The 13,348-nt window shown below is 49.1% G+C and overlaps 1 protein-coding gene across 4 annotated transcripts in view; it reads left to right on the top strand.

The window, feature by feature from the left end:
• Window positions 1–439: 439 nt before the first annotated feature.
• The window catches only part of CRTC1 (CREB regulated transcription coactivator 1), a 52,904-nt gene continuing 39,995 nt past the window's right edge, over window positions 440–13,348 (top strand). The window contains exon 1 of one of the 4 annotated variants that reach the window (XM_083811198.1): window positions 440–680. In XM_083811198.1, coding sequence (XP_083667324.1) covers window positions 555–680 — 126 coding nt within the window. In that variant the 5' untranslated portion in view covers window positions 440–554. The remainder of the gene's footprint in view (window positions 681–13,348) is intronic. The other 3 variants (XM_083811197.1, XM_083811195.1, XM_083811196.1) reach the window with 3 other exon arrangements.

The following is a 13,348-nucleotide window of genomic DNA, read 5'->3' as shown; positions in this document are numbered from 1 at the left end:
CAATTCTCCTGCCTCCGTTTTCTCAAGGTGCGAAGACCCAAGCCAAGCACCCTCTCCGTAACGTGGTAAAGAAAATGCAAAATAGGGATTTTTATTTTATTGCTTAAAAAACACATGGCTTTTCCGAAATTCCGAATTTATTTCTCACTTCAGGATCTCCCACTTCACGGGCCGACGCCAGGCCACATTTACTTCACCCACCCCTCCGAGCCCGGGGCCGTGAGGGACGAACGCGGCCCCACCGCCCGCAGCCCGGCCGCCGCCTCGGCGCGCCGAGCCCTCACCGCGCATGCGCCCCGCTCCCCCCCCCCCCCCCCCCTTTCAACCCTCCGCGCACGCGCCGCACCCTCCCTCCCCCTCCCTCCCTCTCCGCGCACGCGCCCCTCCGCCCCCTCACCGCCCCCTCCCTCCCCGCTCCGCGCACGCGCTTTGCGAGCCGGCCCCCCCCTCCGCTTGCCGCTCCGCGCGTGCGCGTCGCCCTCCCTCCTCCTCCCCCCCCCCCGCCCTCCTCCCCCCCCCGTCCGGCGCGGGGAGGGGGATGCGGACGGGGGAAGATGGCGGCGTCGAACAACCCGCGGAAATTCAGCGAGAAGATCGCCCTGCACAACCAGAAGCAGGCCGAGGAGACGGCGGCCTTCGAGGAGGTCATGAAGGACCTGAGCCTCACCCGCGCCCACCGGGTGAGGAGGCGCCGGGGGGGGGGGGGGCGGGCTGAGGGAGCCCCCGGTGGTGACGGGAGGGCGGAGGGGGAGGGGGGGGGGTGAGGATGAGGAGGGTGAGGAGGGTGAGGGGGGGAGGAAGGGCGGCGCCCCCCCCCCATCGTCTCCCTCCTTCCCCTCACGGAGCCCCCCCCCGGGCCGGGGGCAGCGGCAGCGGGCGGGGCGGGGGCAGCGCCCCCTGGTGGGGGCGGGCGGAGGCCTCGGGTCGGGGCGGGGGGCAGCGCCCCCCCCCCCCCGCAGCCCCCATCCGCCGGGAACGGGGCTTGGGGGGGGGGGGTCGGGGGTGGGCTGAGGGGGGGCTGCGAGGTGCGGCAGGGCCCGCTCGAGGCCCGCGTGTGGCGTCGGGGGGGGGGGGGCTGTGAGTTAGGGCCCCCTCACCCCTTTCTAGGTCCCTCTCGGAGCGGGGGGGTCCCCGTCCTTCGCCCCTTGCCAGGCCCGGCTCTAAGGGGGGGGGTCCCCACCCCTCACACCTTGCTAGGCCTGGTTCTGAGGGAGCTGCGGGGGGCCTGGGACAGGCCTGGCTTTGGGGGGGGTGCCTCCATCCTTCAGCCCTTGTCAGGCCTTGCCCTGAGGGGGTGGCCCCCATCCCTTATTCCTTGTCAGGCCCGGCTCTGAGGGGTGTCCCCATCCATCAGCCCTTGCCAGGCCCGGCTTTGAGGGGGGGGTGTCCGTGTCCCTCACCCCTTTCCAGGTCCCTCTCTGAGCGGGGGGGTCCCCATCCTTCAGCCCTTTCCAGGCCCGGCTCTGAGGGGAGCTCTAACGGGGGTGTTCGTGTCCCTCACCCCTTGCCAGGCCTGGTTCTGAGGGGTTGGGGGGGGCTCGAAGGGAGGAGGTCCCCATCCCTCACCCCTTCCCAGGCCCGGCTCTTGGGGGGGTGCCTCTGCTCACCCCCACACCACGGCCCTGAGCCTTGCCCACCCTGAGGGCTGCCGGAGCACCCCCGGGAGCTGCAGGACCGAGTGTCGCCTCCTTTCCCTCCTGGGCGCAGGCTGCTGCCCTTCCGAACCCTCCGTGGCTCCTGCCGGCTCCGCAAAGCCCGGCCGCAGGAGCTAACGGCAGCAGGAAGGCGTTTGCCGAGCACCGGCTGCGTTTTCTGGTTCACATCCCTGGGTATCCGAGCTTTTCTGCGCCGTTCTCCTCTCACCTGCTCGTGTCAACGTTTTCGTTTCTCTTTTAACTGTTTAAGGAAAATGTACAACCTTGTTTGTGGCTGAAGGGGGAACGAGAGAGCGCACGGTTGGGTTCGCAGTAAAACCTTTTATTCCTCTGTGTCAGGATAGGGTAAATATTTGTTTTGACTTGGTGCTGCTGCTGGTCAGGTGTAAAACAAAGGCACGCTGCTGCTGTCAGCCCCGGCTCGGAAAGGTGCGGGTCGGAGCTGCGCGTGCTGAACTATTTGTTGATGTCTCACGCAGGATGCTGTGCTGGAGCTGCTGCTGGAGTTAGCTGAGAGCATGGCGAGGACAGGTTAGAGATGTTGGCAGTCACTGGAGCCTTCTTGTTCCTTGAACCTGTTACGCCCGTGTAGCTCCGTGCCCTGTTTTATTGCCTTTCGGTGGCCAGTCCTTGGCTACCGCTGGAGAGCTGGATATTCTTGGGAGAGTTCTTGAAGCCTGCGATTAGAGATGGTCCTTCAGGTAGCTCTTACGTTTGGCATTCTCCTTCTGCGAGATAAGGGCGTCCGTAAGTAAGAATCCCGATTTGGTTTCTCCCAGATCTGAGTGTTCCTACTCCAGGCTTTGCAGATGCAAACCCATTTTATTTTCAAGAACCTGGTATTGAGGAAAGGACCCAAGCTGAATAAGTTGTCTGAGGATTCTGGGTACTGAAGTGATGGAAACACTGACCAAACAGCTGAGTAAAATGTCTCCTTTGTAGACTTTTTCTTCTAAATTCCATGATTTCATCTGTGTTTAAAATACAGTATAAAAGCAAAAAGGGGTTAAGCACAACTTTGCCGTTTGCTCTCATTTTCATTTGGCAACCAGCGCTTTGCTGTCAGTTCGAAAATGCGTTACTCAGTTTGTGGAAGCAGCCCAAAATTTCTGCTGCCTTTTCATTATTAGTAATTGTCTTTTTGCAATGTTTACCATCTTGTCTGTTTTATTGTTAGTTACTGGTCACAGCAGAGGCAGGGAACTACTGTTCCACCATTTCTGGTGCATTCCCATGCTGTTTCTGAGCCTGCATTGGGACTTGGTAATCTTCCACCTATTTGTGCTGCTCAGCCCATCTGAGATCTTTATGTTATGTGGTTTTTTTTTTGCCCAGGATAAAGCAGCGTGTGATATTCACCCTTTACTTGTATAGTGCAGTTGGCAAAAAAAAAATAATCCCTTTGCAAATTAAATCGCTTGGGTTTCCAAAGCATCCCCCCGTTTTCGGGAGCAGCAAAGTCCTGTCTTTCAGCTGCCCGATGCAAAACGCGTTTTAGCTGTTCTGGGAGACACAGAGCCTGCAAAGAGCCTTGGAGGTGGGTGGCTGATAGAAGCACTGGATCTGCTTAATTGTCTTGTGAGTGGGACCTTCGTGTTTATAATCCAGAGATTTCTGCCAGTCCCATAGTAACAAAGTGGGTGAGAAGAGGGGGAGTTTGTTCTGTGTGACTCCGGTATTTTGCTTGTGGTTCTGCTCCTTTCCTTTTTTTTTTTTTTTTCATGTAAAGCGTGAAATTCTAGAACCGCACCGATTTCTGCCTTGGGGATGAGTTGTTTACCAGGGCCTACTCTCAGTTTCTGTTGTAACACAGCCCGGTGGTGATCGCTGCTGCTGCTGCTGCCTTTTAAAATTGCAATTAACGAAACAATAATGTGCAAGATGACACAGATACTGCTGGGCTCTTCAGATGGCATCTGAAGGATTTAAGTTTTTAAACCTTGTCACCTGGATTTTAGAGGCAGTTTTTGTTCGGTCAGAAACGTTCTCAGGTTTCCAGGGCTGATTGCTTATTTATTTATTTAAAATACACGTTGTTAAAGTCACTTACTTTTGAGGGATTTCAGCTGGAGCTGTGTTTGAGCTCCCTCTTATGGGCTTTGCAGTGTTACCTTGAGAAGGAGACCCCCCAAAACCCCTAAACCCCAAAAGTTGGAGCTCCGGCTGGAGCGCTGGGCTGACAGTGATGGTACCACAGCGAAAAGAGGGAGGAGAAGAAATGAGGTGAGCGACGGTGTCGGGATGCATTCTGCACAATTCCAACACCGCTTGCACACCTTCCACGTGCACGTGGCCCCCGTGCAGGCAACTCGAGGAAGGTGTTTCGGTGAACTGCTGCTTAAGGCGCCTCTCAGAAGAGGACCTCTGGTAACAGCCGATATTCCTCAGTGATGCGAAATTCATTTTCTCTGCTCCCAAGTCCTTAGCTCAGCGCGTTGTCAGTCTGTGGTGGTGCCGGGGCAGGGGCTGTCTGCGTCTTTTTAGGCGTTATCAGAAGTTGTGCGTGCCCGTGTTGCTTTTCAAGGTATTGAGAACTGTGTGAAGTGAAAAGTATTTCGCATTCACATTTTAAATATTTTCAACTTGAGTATTTTAAATGTAGAGGTCCAGTTTTAAGTATTTTTTTTCAAGCTTAAACAGAACAGAATAGCATAGCTGTCCACTGGTAGCCATTTAGCTGCAGTGAAATAAAAAGAAAATAGAGTAAAAACAACCCCCAGTTTGTGTTCATACATGCACATAGGCGCACACCTCCCTAATAAAATTAATCCTTAAGTGTGAAGCGGTTATTTGTTTACCTGCTTCTGCTTGCTGCAGCAGAGATCAAAATCCACAGATCTTCATTAGATGTAGCTAGTATGCAAAACAGTGTTTAAAAGCTTACTTAAATCGGGAACGCTGATGTGCAGCTTTAAAAATGATAAACGCTCACGGTGGTGAGACGGTGTCACCGTGATTCCTGATGCCTTCAGGATGTTTTTATTTAATAATTTGATTAAAAAAAAAAAAAAAAAGAAATTCCCGGCTGCCTGATAGCGTTTTCATGTGACTGAAAGATATTAAAGAAATGCATCAAATCAGTTCTCAGCCCTCCTGAAACAGAAACGTTGGACTTGGAGCTCTGTGCGCTGCTTTTCCGTCGCTGCTGCCCCAGCGGAGGGTCCAGACCCTGCGCCCGCCGTGCCCGGACCAAGAAATGGGGCGCGGGGGTCTCCCCCTCCAGCCCACCCCGGGGTGCTGCCGGTCTCAACCGCGCGTCCTGAAATGGCGGTGCGGCCTCGGGAATCCTGCGCAGGAATCGAAGTGAAAATGGGTGAAAAGGTAGAGATGAGCTGCCCGCGGGGGCACAAAGGGTCTCTGTGCTCCTGCAGCCGCCCGCTGCCGCCCTGAGCTGTCCAAGGTAAACAGAGCGAGTCCCGTGTGATGTGCCACGCTGCCCAGCTCGCGTGCTTCTCGCAGCAGCGTAGCGTTGCTGCTTGTAAACCTCGTCGGGGGTTTGTTGTGTTATTTTCCTAAGGAGACGCCGACTTTTTGATTATTCATCATTCACGGGCATTACAGCTGCTCGCAGACGGAGCCTTTCTGCGCAGCGGCCAGCTCCCTCTGCTCTGATGATCTCGCAGAGTTACGGATGGGCCGCTGGCACGCGGGGCTGTAATTGTACAGCTGATGTATGTCACTACGTTGTTTGTAGCTCACCGGATGAACGGGTGGAGCTCTGCTCAGCCCGCTGCAGTTCGGAGTTTTCTTTAGCTTCAGCCGTGGAGAATATTTGCAGAAATTTACATTATTTAGAGAAGTTAGTCGTTTTGTAGGAGTATGAACGAATTTGTAAGGAATTTTGTGAGAACTTTGTAAGAACGTATTGTTCTCAGAGCTACCTGCAGTCAGCTCTCCCAGCTGTTGGAGGGTGATCGGGGGTTTTCCTTAGAGTGAATTTCACACCTGCAAAGCTGTTCTTGCAGAGGCGAGCTCTGCTTACAGTTAAGATCCTGAGAAGTTTTAGGTCTGGCTACTGATTTTGATTTTTTTTTACGTCCTGTGTTTACAAGTAGAGGTATGTGGTGTTGATGGCTTTGAGACATAGTTGCAAAGGCAGGAGTTACAAACCTACAGGAGCAAAAAGCTCAGTCAACAGGAGTCGGTTCTGTATTAATCTGCGTTACCTGCTGGCATCCGCAGAGCGGCAGAGGAAAATGAGCCTTGTCCCCAGTAAGTGTTGGGGAGTGGACCACAGACCTGTACCTCAGGAATCCCTCAAGCATTTTTCAGGAATAGGTTACGCTAAAACCTGATTGCAGTGCTGATTTGGTCGAGGTGCAAACCTCCTTCAGTTTCACTTGAATTTCTTTTCTACCGTGCAAACTTCGTTTTACTTCCCTGACCACCTCGGATTCCCTGTGAGAGCTGGGAAGGCGCCTGCTTTAACCTGCAGTTCATCAAGCGCTAAACAGACCGACTTGTTTTCTGGTCTCTGATCGATTTATGATGCCAGTGACTTCAGTTGGGATTCCCTTACTGTCCTGGTAGGCAGCGGACCCGTGTTAAACCCAGCAACGAGCCAAGGCTTCGAGGTGGGCACCGGCCCCGCGGCCTCCAGCTCTCGCTCGACGCACGGTACGAAACCACCGAGCGCTGCTGGGCGCCTGCACCGGGGCAGTAATGGGATGCTGATTTGGCAAAAAGCAGATATTTCCTCAAACATGATCAATGGGGATTTAAACAAAAGAGCTTAAAGGCTAAATATTTGTCTTAGTTTTCTGGTTTTTGCCTCTAATTGCCGAGGAGCATGTTCCTGGGCTGAATTACAGCAGCGTTGTCAATTTCCATGAAGGCGCTGACCAGTCTCTCGTGATCTGTGCCATCAATATTTTTGTACCTGATGCACCATCTGTAACTCAAGGATACCTCAGGGCGCTTTGCAGCAAGTGGGATACCATACCTTTTAAAAAAATAGACGTATTTTCCTTTTTCAACGAGCATTTCTAGTTGTGGTGGCTGGAGCTTTACCCTGGCGTTCCTGTGAATGTGCTGCAGTAGCTGTTGCTTTGTAGCCGAGGATATATGGTAGCTGACAGGCTTGGAGTAAGTGGGTGAAAAGAAGCAAACTGTCAAAATCTGGTAGATTTTTTTGCGAACATAAGCTTGCAGCAGTGTTCATTTTGTGACAGCAAGAAGTTGCGACCTCGGTGCTGCTTCCCTTTTTTTCTTTTGGTCTAAACTACTTCAATTTCAACAAAAAAAAAAAAATGCAGTCCCAAAGGCTTTGGTGTAAACTAGAGGTGGCAGCCAAAGTGTAAGTATTTATTAACTCATTAGCTAAGATCTGCGTATATGATAGTGTGTAGGAGTTAATATTTAAAATGCTGCTTTGATTTGTGTCAGCTGATTTGCATAGGATGTTTAGTGCTGTGTAAATGATATCCAGGAATACGATTTCTGTCAAGATCTCCTCTGGCACTTGTCGAGCCAAACGAGCTTTGCAGGAGTGCGTGTTTGTCAACCAGCGATGTTTTCATATGATCTCATTGCTACTTTATAAATCATAAAGTCGTAGCTGAGCGTTGATAATAGTTTTGTTTTGCAAATTATTTCCCAGGAACTGCAAATTCTTCCCCTTGTACCAGAACAATCCTTTGCAATCAAACAACAACAACGCCACACACCCACAAAAACTGGGTCTTAAATAATGCAGCAGAAGCGTTCCAAGCTCAGGCTGCAGTAACAGTTCTGCAGCACTGATGATCCTTCCTGGTGTAAAAGCCTGTATTTTACGGGCACGTTTTCCTCAGAATACCTATTTTTCTTTTCTTGCAAGTTAGTCCTGTCCCTTGCTGGACCACTCGGTCGTGGTTTTTAATAGGGCTGCATGTCACCGTGTACCAGTACGATGTGTTGATGGCAGGCTGCACTTCTTTTAGGTGAATTTTCAATTAATTTTGACACCCAACTATTACTTCCTACGTTAGAATTATTTTCCTTGACAGGCCGAGGTTTCAAAGGGAGGGAATTGGGGATGATTTCCCCAAATCCGTGTATTTTCAGGCAGATGATGACGGTTCTCAGCTCCGGGTGTATGTCTGCAGTTTGTGACACTTTTCTGTGCTCGGTGCTCTTTGGACACCTCGTGGTGGAAGCAGCATCCTGTAGCGGTGCAGAAGAGTCTTCCTCTCTCGTTCTGGAGTCCTTACGCGGTGTTTTGACATCTGTAAGCGGGGTTAAGGGAGAAAAACCTGTGGCAGAAGGGAAGACTGTGATTAACACATTGCCTTTTCACCTTTTTCCTTTCCTTGCAGCCCTGTGTCGGTCATGTTCATGGTGGATGCTAATTCTTGGAGGGGGAGCTGGCTTTTCCCTCGTTCCGTCTGCAGGTGCAACACGTGGTGACTGTCCTCATTGTGGGTTTTCAGTCCTGGGTCCACGCGACCCCGCTCCCCCGGCTTTTCTGGTGTTTTTCCGCTCGTGAGGGAAGAGCAAAAATAATACCTTACGGATTGAGCAAGTTGCCACCAGCCTACGCGGATCCAAATGTCTTATTGACCTTCTCATTGTAATTAGATTTTTCACTTCTGCAGTGCAATGATTACATCGCGGGAGCATTTTGCATTCGAAGAATTTGGACTCTAATGGCAGGCTTTTTTTAATACCTGGGGGATTGTCTGGAGCTCTGTCGTTGGAGCTATAAGCAGTTCCCTGAGCCTTAATACGAGGGCTTAAGGGTGCGCTGCAGTAGGAGCAGCGCAAGGAATTGGTGGGCTGAGAAGTTTCCTGGTGATTTTGGGGATGTGGGGATTTTCGGTGTCGTGGTGAAATGGCTTTCTCAGTCTCCGAACCTCCAGCAGCCTCGGCAGCAGCTGACTCAGGTTTGTTCTGCGGCACTCGGGTCCTAACGGAGCTGGCTGCGCTCGTGGCTGCCCCCCGAGCACAGCTAGGTGCAGCCGACAAACTCCAAGGAGCCCAAACATGCCCTGTTTGTCTTCTAATTTACAAAACTTGTAGGGTTACATAACTGAATTTTCATTCTTTCGCTAAAAATAAAAAATGGAACATAAAAGCTATTTTTGTCTTGCTTAATGAGGGCATCTCCGCTTTTTTTCTCATTTTTTTTCTGAGACATTTCACTAGGAGGAGTGGGTACCATTTGGGAACGCTTTTGTTAGACTGGACACATTCATCCTCTGAGGTGTTGCCAGTCAGCCAGCAAGCAGATGTGTTGCCCTACTCAGAACGAGTATTTCCTTTAAAGTGCGCTGCTAGAAGAATAATAATCATCAGTAAAATAAATAGATTTTGAGCATAGCACTAGATTTAACTGCATCAGCAAGGCCAGGATTTCTTTTTGCTATCAAACAATCAATGAGTTTCGAGTACGGGTCCTCTCTGCAGTATTCCACCGAATTATCGGCGCCGTACACGCGTTGCTCGTTCTGAAACCCGTTCAGAAAAGGAGGGTGGCACTCTGGGAACTGACACAGGATCCGGTTTGTTTTTAAAAGCAGTGCAAATCAGGTTTGGTTCATATTGTAGCTTAGCTTGGCTCTCCGCCCGGTGATAGAGCAGAACTCTGAAGAATAGTCACTATTTTAAGTCTCCTTGTGCTGTATCCTGTTTTTACTTGCGACTCAGTTGTGACTGCTAAGTTTCAAACAGTAAACCTTTGTTCCCCAGAAATAGCAAAGTGTTTTTAAACACAGAGTGACAGCCTGCGTATTGAACTTTATTGTTATCATTAGTCAAATTCTGCAAGGTTTGTTGGGACTGATTCTGTGCCCTCAGACCACGAGATATCCAGTGGCTCATAACAGTTTGTTTTCTGGAGATAGTTAAATGCAGCTGATGTGTAAACAAGTCCCACTCTCAGAAGTTCTGCTTGTATCAAAAAAAATAAATATATACCTATATATATTTAACGAAATTCAGCATTAATGCTACCTTCTTCCCTCTCCCCTAGCTTTTTCTCTGCGACGCCTAAGCATTCTGGTTTGGTCTCTTTGGATTTACAGGGTAAAGGTTTTTTTTGCTCTGGAGTGTAATGTGGATGTGGGCTGGTTTCTAAATAGTAACGGTACACGGGGAGGTGAGATGTTTTCGCTTTCACATGAATTCTAGAAGACACCTGGGGATCGGGGCCCGGGGATGGGTGTAATTTTTATGACCCCGTTTCCTCCCAGTTTTGGAGCTGAGGCAATCTGGGGACTTGGTTTCAGCTCACGAATGGTGCCTTGGAATTTGTAGATGACTCATAACAGGACAAAACAATCCAGTTAAGTGATTCGAGGTCTTAAATAATCTCTTCAACAGGAAGGTGAAGAAAACATCATGAACTCATGAGTAATAATTGGCTCTCTTGGAGTGCTAAAAGTGCAGTGATTGCTCGTTGGCAGGGACTCAAGTGATCCCTGTTTAAGCTTTGCTGATCGATATATATTTCAGCTCTTATGAATGAAATTTATTTGACTGGATTATAATGCTTTTAGCAAAGCGGTATTACAGTTACCAGTTGGGAGAAGTTTGTTTTAAGTCGGCTTGCAGTAGTGACGCTTTGCACCTGAGCTGCTCGGCTGCGGGGGCTGGGGCCGGGTGTAATCTTTTCAGATTTGCTTTTCGCCTGCTCCCTGCATCACAGATCAGCCAGGTGGCCGAGACGGGCTTTCGAGGAGGAAGAGCCTACAGCAGGATGACTACTGTGCCTCCTGAAACACAGAGAGTGGTCCTTCTGCTCGCAGTCCTTTGCTTTCTGGACATAAAGCAAAAACTAAATGATTTGAGATAGTCCCAAAAGTAAACCGATACGAACACCTTCCTCAGATGGCTAGCATTCTCATAGACACTAGGGATGAGAACTTACTCCTTCACCTCCTCTTCAAAGCATAGAATCATTCAGGACTCTGTAGAGGTTTTTATGCAGCCCCAAGGGATCCATGCTGGTGTTCCAGAAGAAGCATCCCCTCTGAGACCTGGCGGTTACTGGTAAGCAACTGGAATCGCAGCATCTGTGTTTTACATCGGGCCACCTTTAAGTCAATCAGGTATATAAAAGCTAACTTGAGCTTTTATATACTACATACAGCTAGCTTGCTGTCCCCTGTCCTCTAACTAGAGGATTTCATTACTGTAGTGGTGAAAACCCCTTCTGAGTTCAGTTTGGGTTTTGATTGCATCTGGGGAGAGCTCCTGTTTCCTTCTGGCTCCGTGAGATAGAGGGGCAGGATTCTGCCCCCCCTTCTTGTCCCTGCGGGCCCTTGTACAGAGTTGGTTTGAGCCGGGCTGCTCGCGGGCTGTAGCAGAATCCCTTTGGTTCTGGTCCTTGAATGTCACCTCCCGTTTCGTGGTTAATTTCTAAAGACTTTGAGAAAGGAAAACCATCCGTCCTTGGACAGCGTGTTTGATAGTGTACGTAGCTATCCACTGATAACAATCAGAGCGGTGCTGGGTCTTGTGTGTTTGGTAAGCCCGAGCCTGTGCTGCTCTGCCTCTAGCGAAGAGTTTGCTGTGAACTGGTTCAGTGTGGCAAAAACAAAGCTGTTGCTGTCTTGTGGCTGCTAAATTCCAGTTTATTGCGACAGATTTTTCCCCCAAAAAAGAAGCAAAAATCCATTTTTTTTTTTTTTGCTCAAATTTTTATTATTATTGACTGTGTTTGGGCTGGCTTGCAGAGTTTTTTTGTATGTGTCCCGAAATGTCGATGTGATAATGGAACAAATACTTGAAAGTGACTTAAATGACAGTTATGGTGATGGAAGAGTAAACAATGATGTAGCAGTTCTGAAAGCCTGGGTTCAAATCCAGTTCATACCATATGTCTGGATTTTTTCGTGGTAATTTTCACTTAGTTCGTAGTAGACATTTGGCTTCCTGTTTTGGCTTGGTAGTACTTTTCTCTGCAATATCTATTGCACTAGGATACTAACAGCATTATAAGGCCAAATAGGATTGGCAGAGGCAACAAGGGAAACTTTCGCTCTGCTTGTCCGCACTTGTCTGTTTCTAGCCAGTGTTAAAATCTTCACTTTCATGACAATAAAAACATACTAAAATTCAAAAAAACATGGCAAAACACTGTGTTATAAAGCTGATGATGGAATATTTTAAATCCCAAGCGACCCAGACGGAGCAGCTGCTATCACTGTGGATTATACCTTTCCTCTAAACTTCAGACTTCATTTCCTTTACCAGTCTTCCTGGGAGGAACAGCTGTGCATTTGGATCCGCTGCTGCTCTTGGATCAGTACTTGAAACTGCAGGAAATAAGTTGTTTTAAAAAGCTGGCTTGATGGAGTTTCTTCCTGATTGTGACAGCCCAAAGGAGAGGGAAATGCGAGGGATTCTCTTTTCTTTTTCGTTGACAAATTCATCTGTGAAGCTTGTCTCCATTAGCCAGAGAGCTGTGAAGAAGCTGGTTGTGCTTTTTCCGCTCCAGTGCTACTCTGTGTGTGCGGGTTTGCTTTTCCTTGTTGCCCTGCCTGGCTGATTATTCAGAAAGAAAAGAACAGTGTCACTCACTTTGCAGCAGGCGCATTTAAATGTGCTCTGATTTTTAGAAGAATGCAGTTTTCAGAGTTCCCTTTTTTATTTCTGCAGCGTTCATTAGCTTTAAAGCGCTGATAGACTGCTCACTTCTGTGTAATTCTAGATATTTTTAAGCTAGCTCTGTGGTCAAGCCATTTTCTAGAGAATCAGTGTCTTTGATCGCAGAACTTCAACTGTAATTTCCTGATACTGCATCTTTATGGTAGGCAGGGTAGCATTAGGTGCTCTGAAATACAGTTTAAAAGGAGTGGTTTCACATCACACGGTTTATTTCCCCTGCCCATCAGGACGTACTTAGCATTGAGGAGAAACTCCTTGTGTACACATGCTTCTATGGATGCATGCTCAAATGAATTAATGTTATTAGAATTCATCATCTAATTTTTAATTACTTGGAAAATGAAAGTGAAGGGCTAAAATCGCAAATAGACACCCATCTCTTCCTTATCCACTTATCGAGCTATTAGATAACATGCGTAGGTGGATTTTAATCTGTACATCTAAATAATGGAAGTCTTTTTAATTATTCGCAATAAACTGTCAAAAACCCAACAGCACGATTAAAACCAGTCAGTATTAACTTATCAGTTGTGCTCAAGCTATGAAAGCTTTATGTACATTTAACAGTCAGGCGTTCCAAAAGTCTTCCCAATCTTCGTTCAGCCCCTTGTGCACGAGCAGGATGATAGTCTTTAATTAATTTATCACGAATTCCCCCACGAGGCTGCGCCCCCTGCCTCGTGCAACACGAAGCAGGTAGCAGTAGCTCACCGGGAGGCCGTTCAATATCGGGGCTTATCGGCACTGTTCAGCTCGTGGCCCGGGGCCTTGGAGCACGCCGCTCAAACTCGGGTTTGCTGATAGGAAAGTGAAGCCCCCGAGGAAGCGCTCTGTGCCGTACGCTGTTCAGGAATTCTTGTTTGAAACCAACATGATCTTTACTGTTTTCTTGTAGGGTGATTATTCTCATTTTGTAGGAAGATAGCTGGGGTGCAAGCTTTGGAATAAAAGGACCTGGTGTTTGGAGTGTCCTGTTTGCCAGATCTGCTGCCCCAGGGGAAGCAGTACCCAGTTTTTGAAGTGCCTTATGGACGGCACGGGTCCAGGAGAAGCCCTTCAGACCCAGCTAGCATCTCTGCCAGACCCCCAATATTTTGTGTTGG

This window comes from Anser anser, assembly GCF_964211835.1.
Source record: "Anser anser genome assembly, chromosome: 25".
NCBI classification, from domain to species: Eukaryota; Metazoa; Chordata; class Aves; order Anseriformes; family Anatidae; genus Anser; species Anser anser.
The sequence above is the reverse complement of the archived record's forward strand: the minus strand, read 5'-3'. Positions and strand labels throughout refer to the sequence as shown.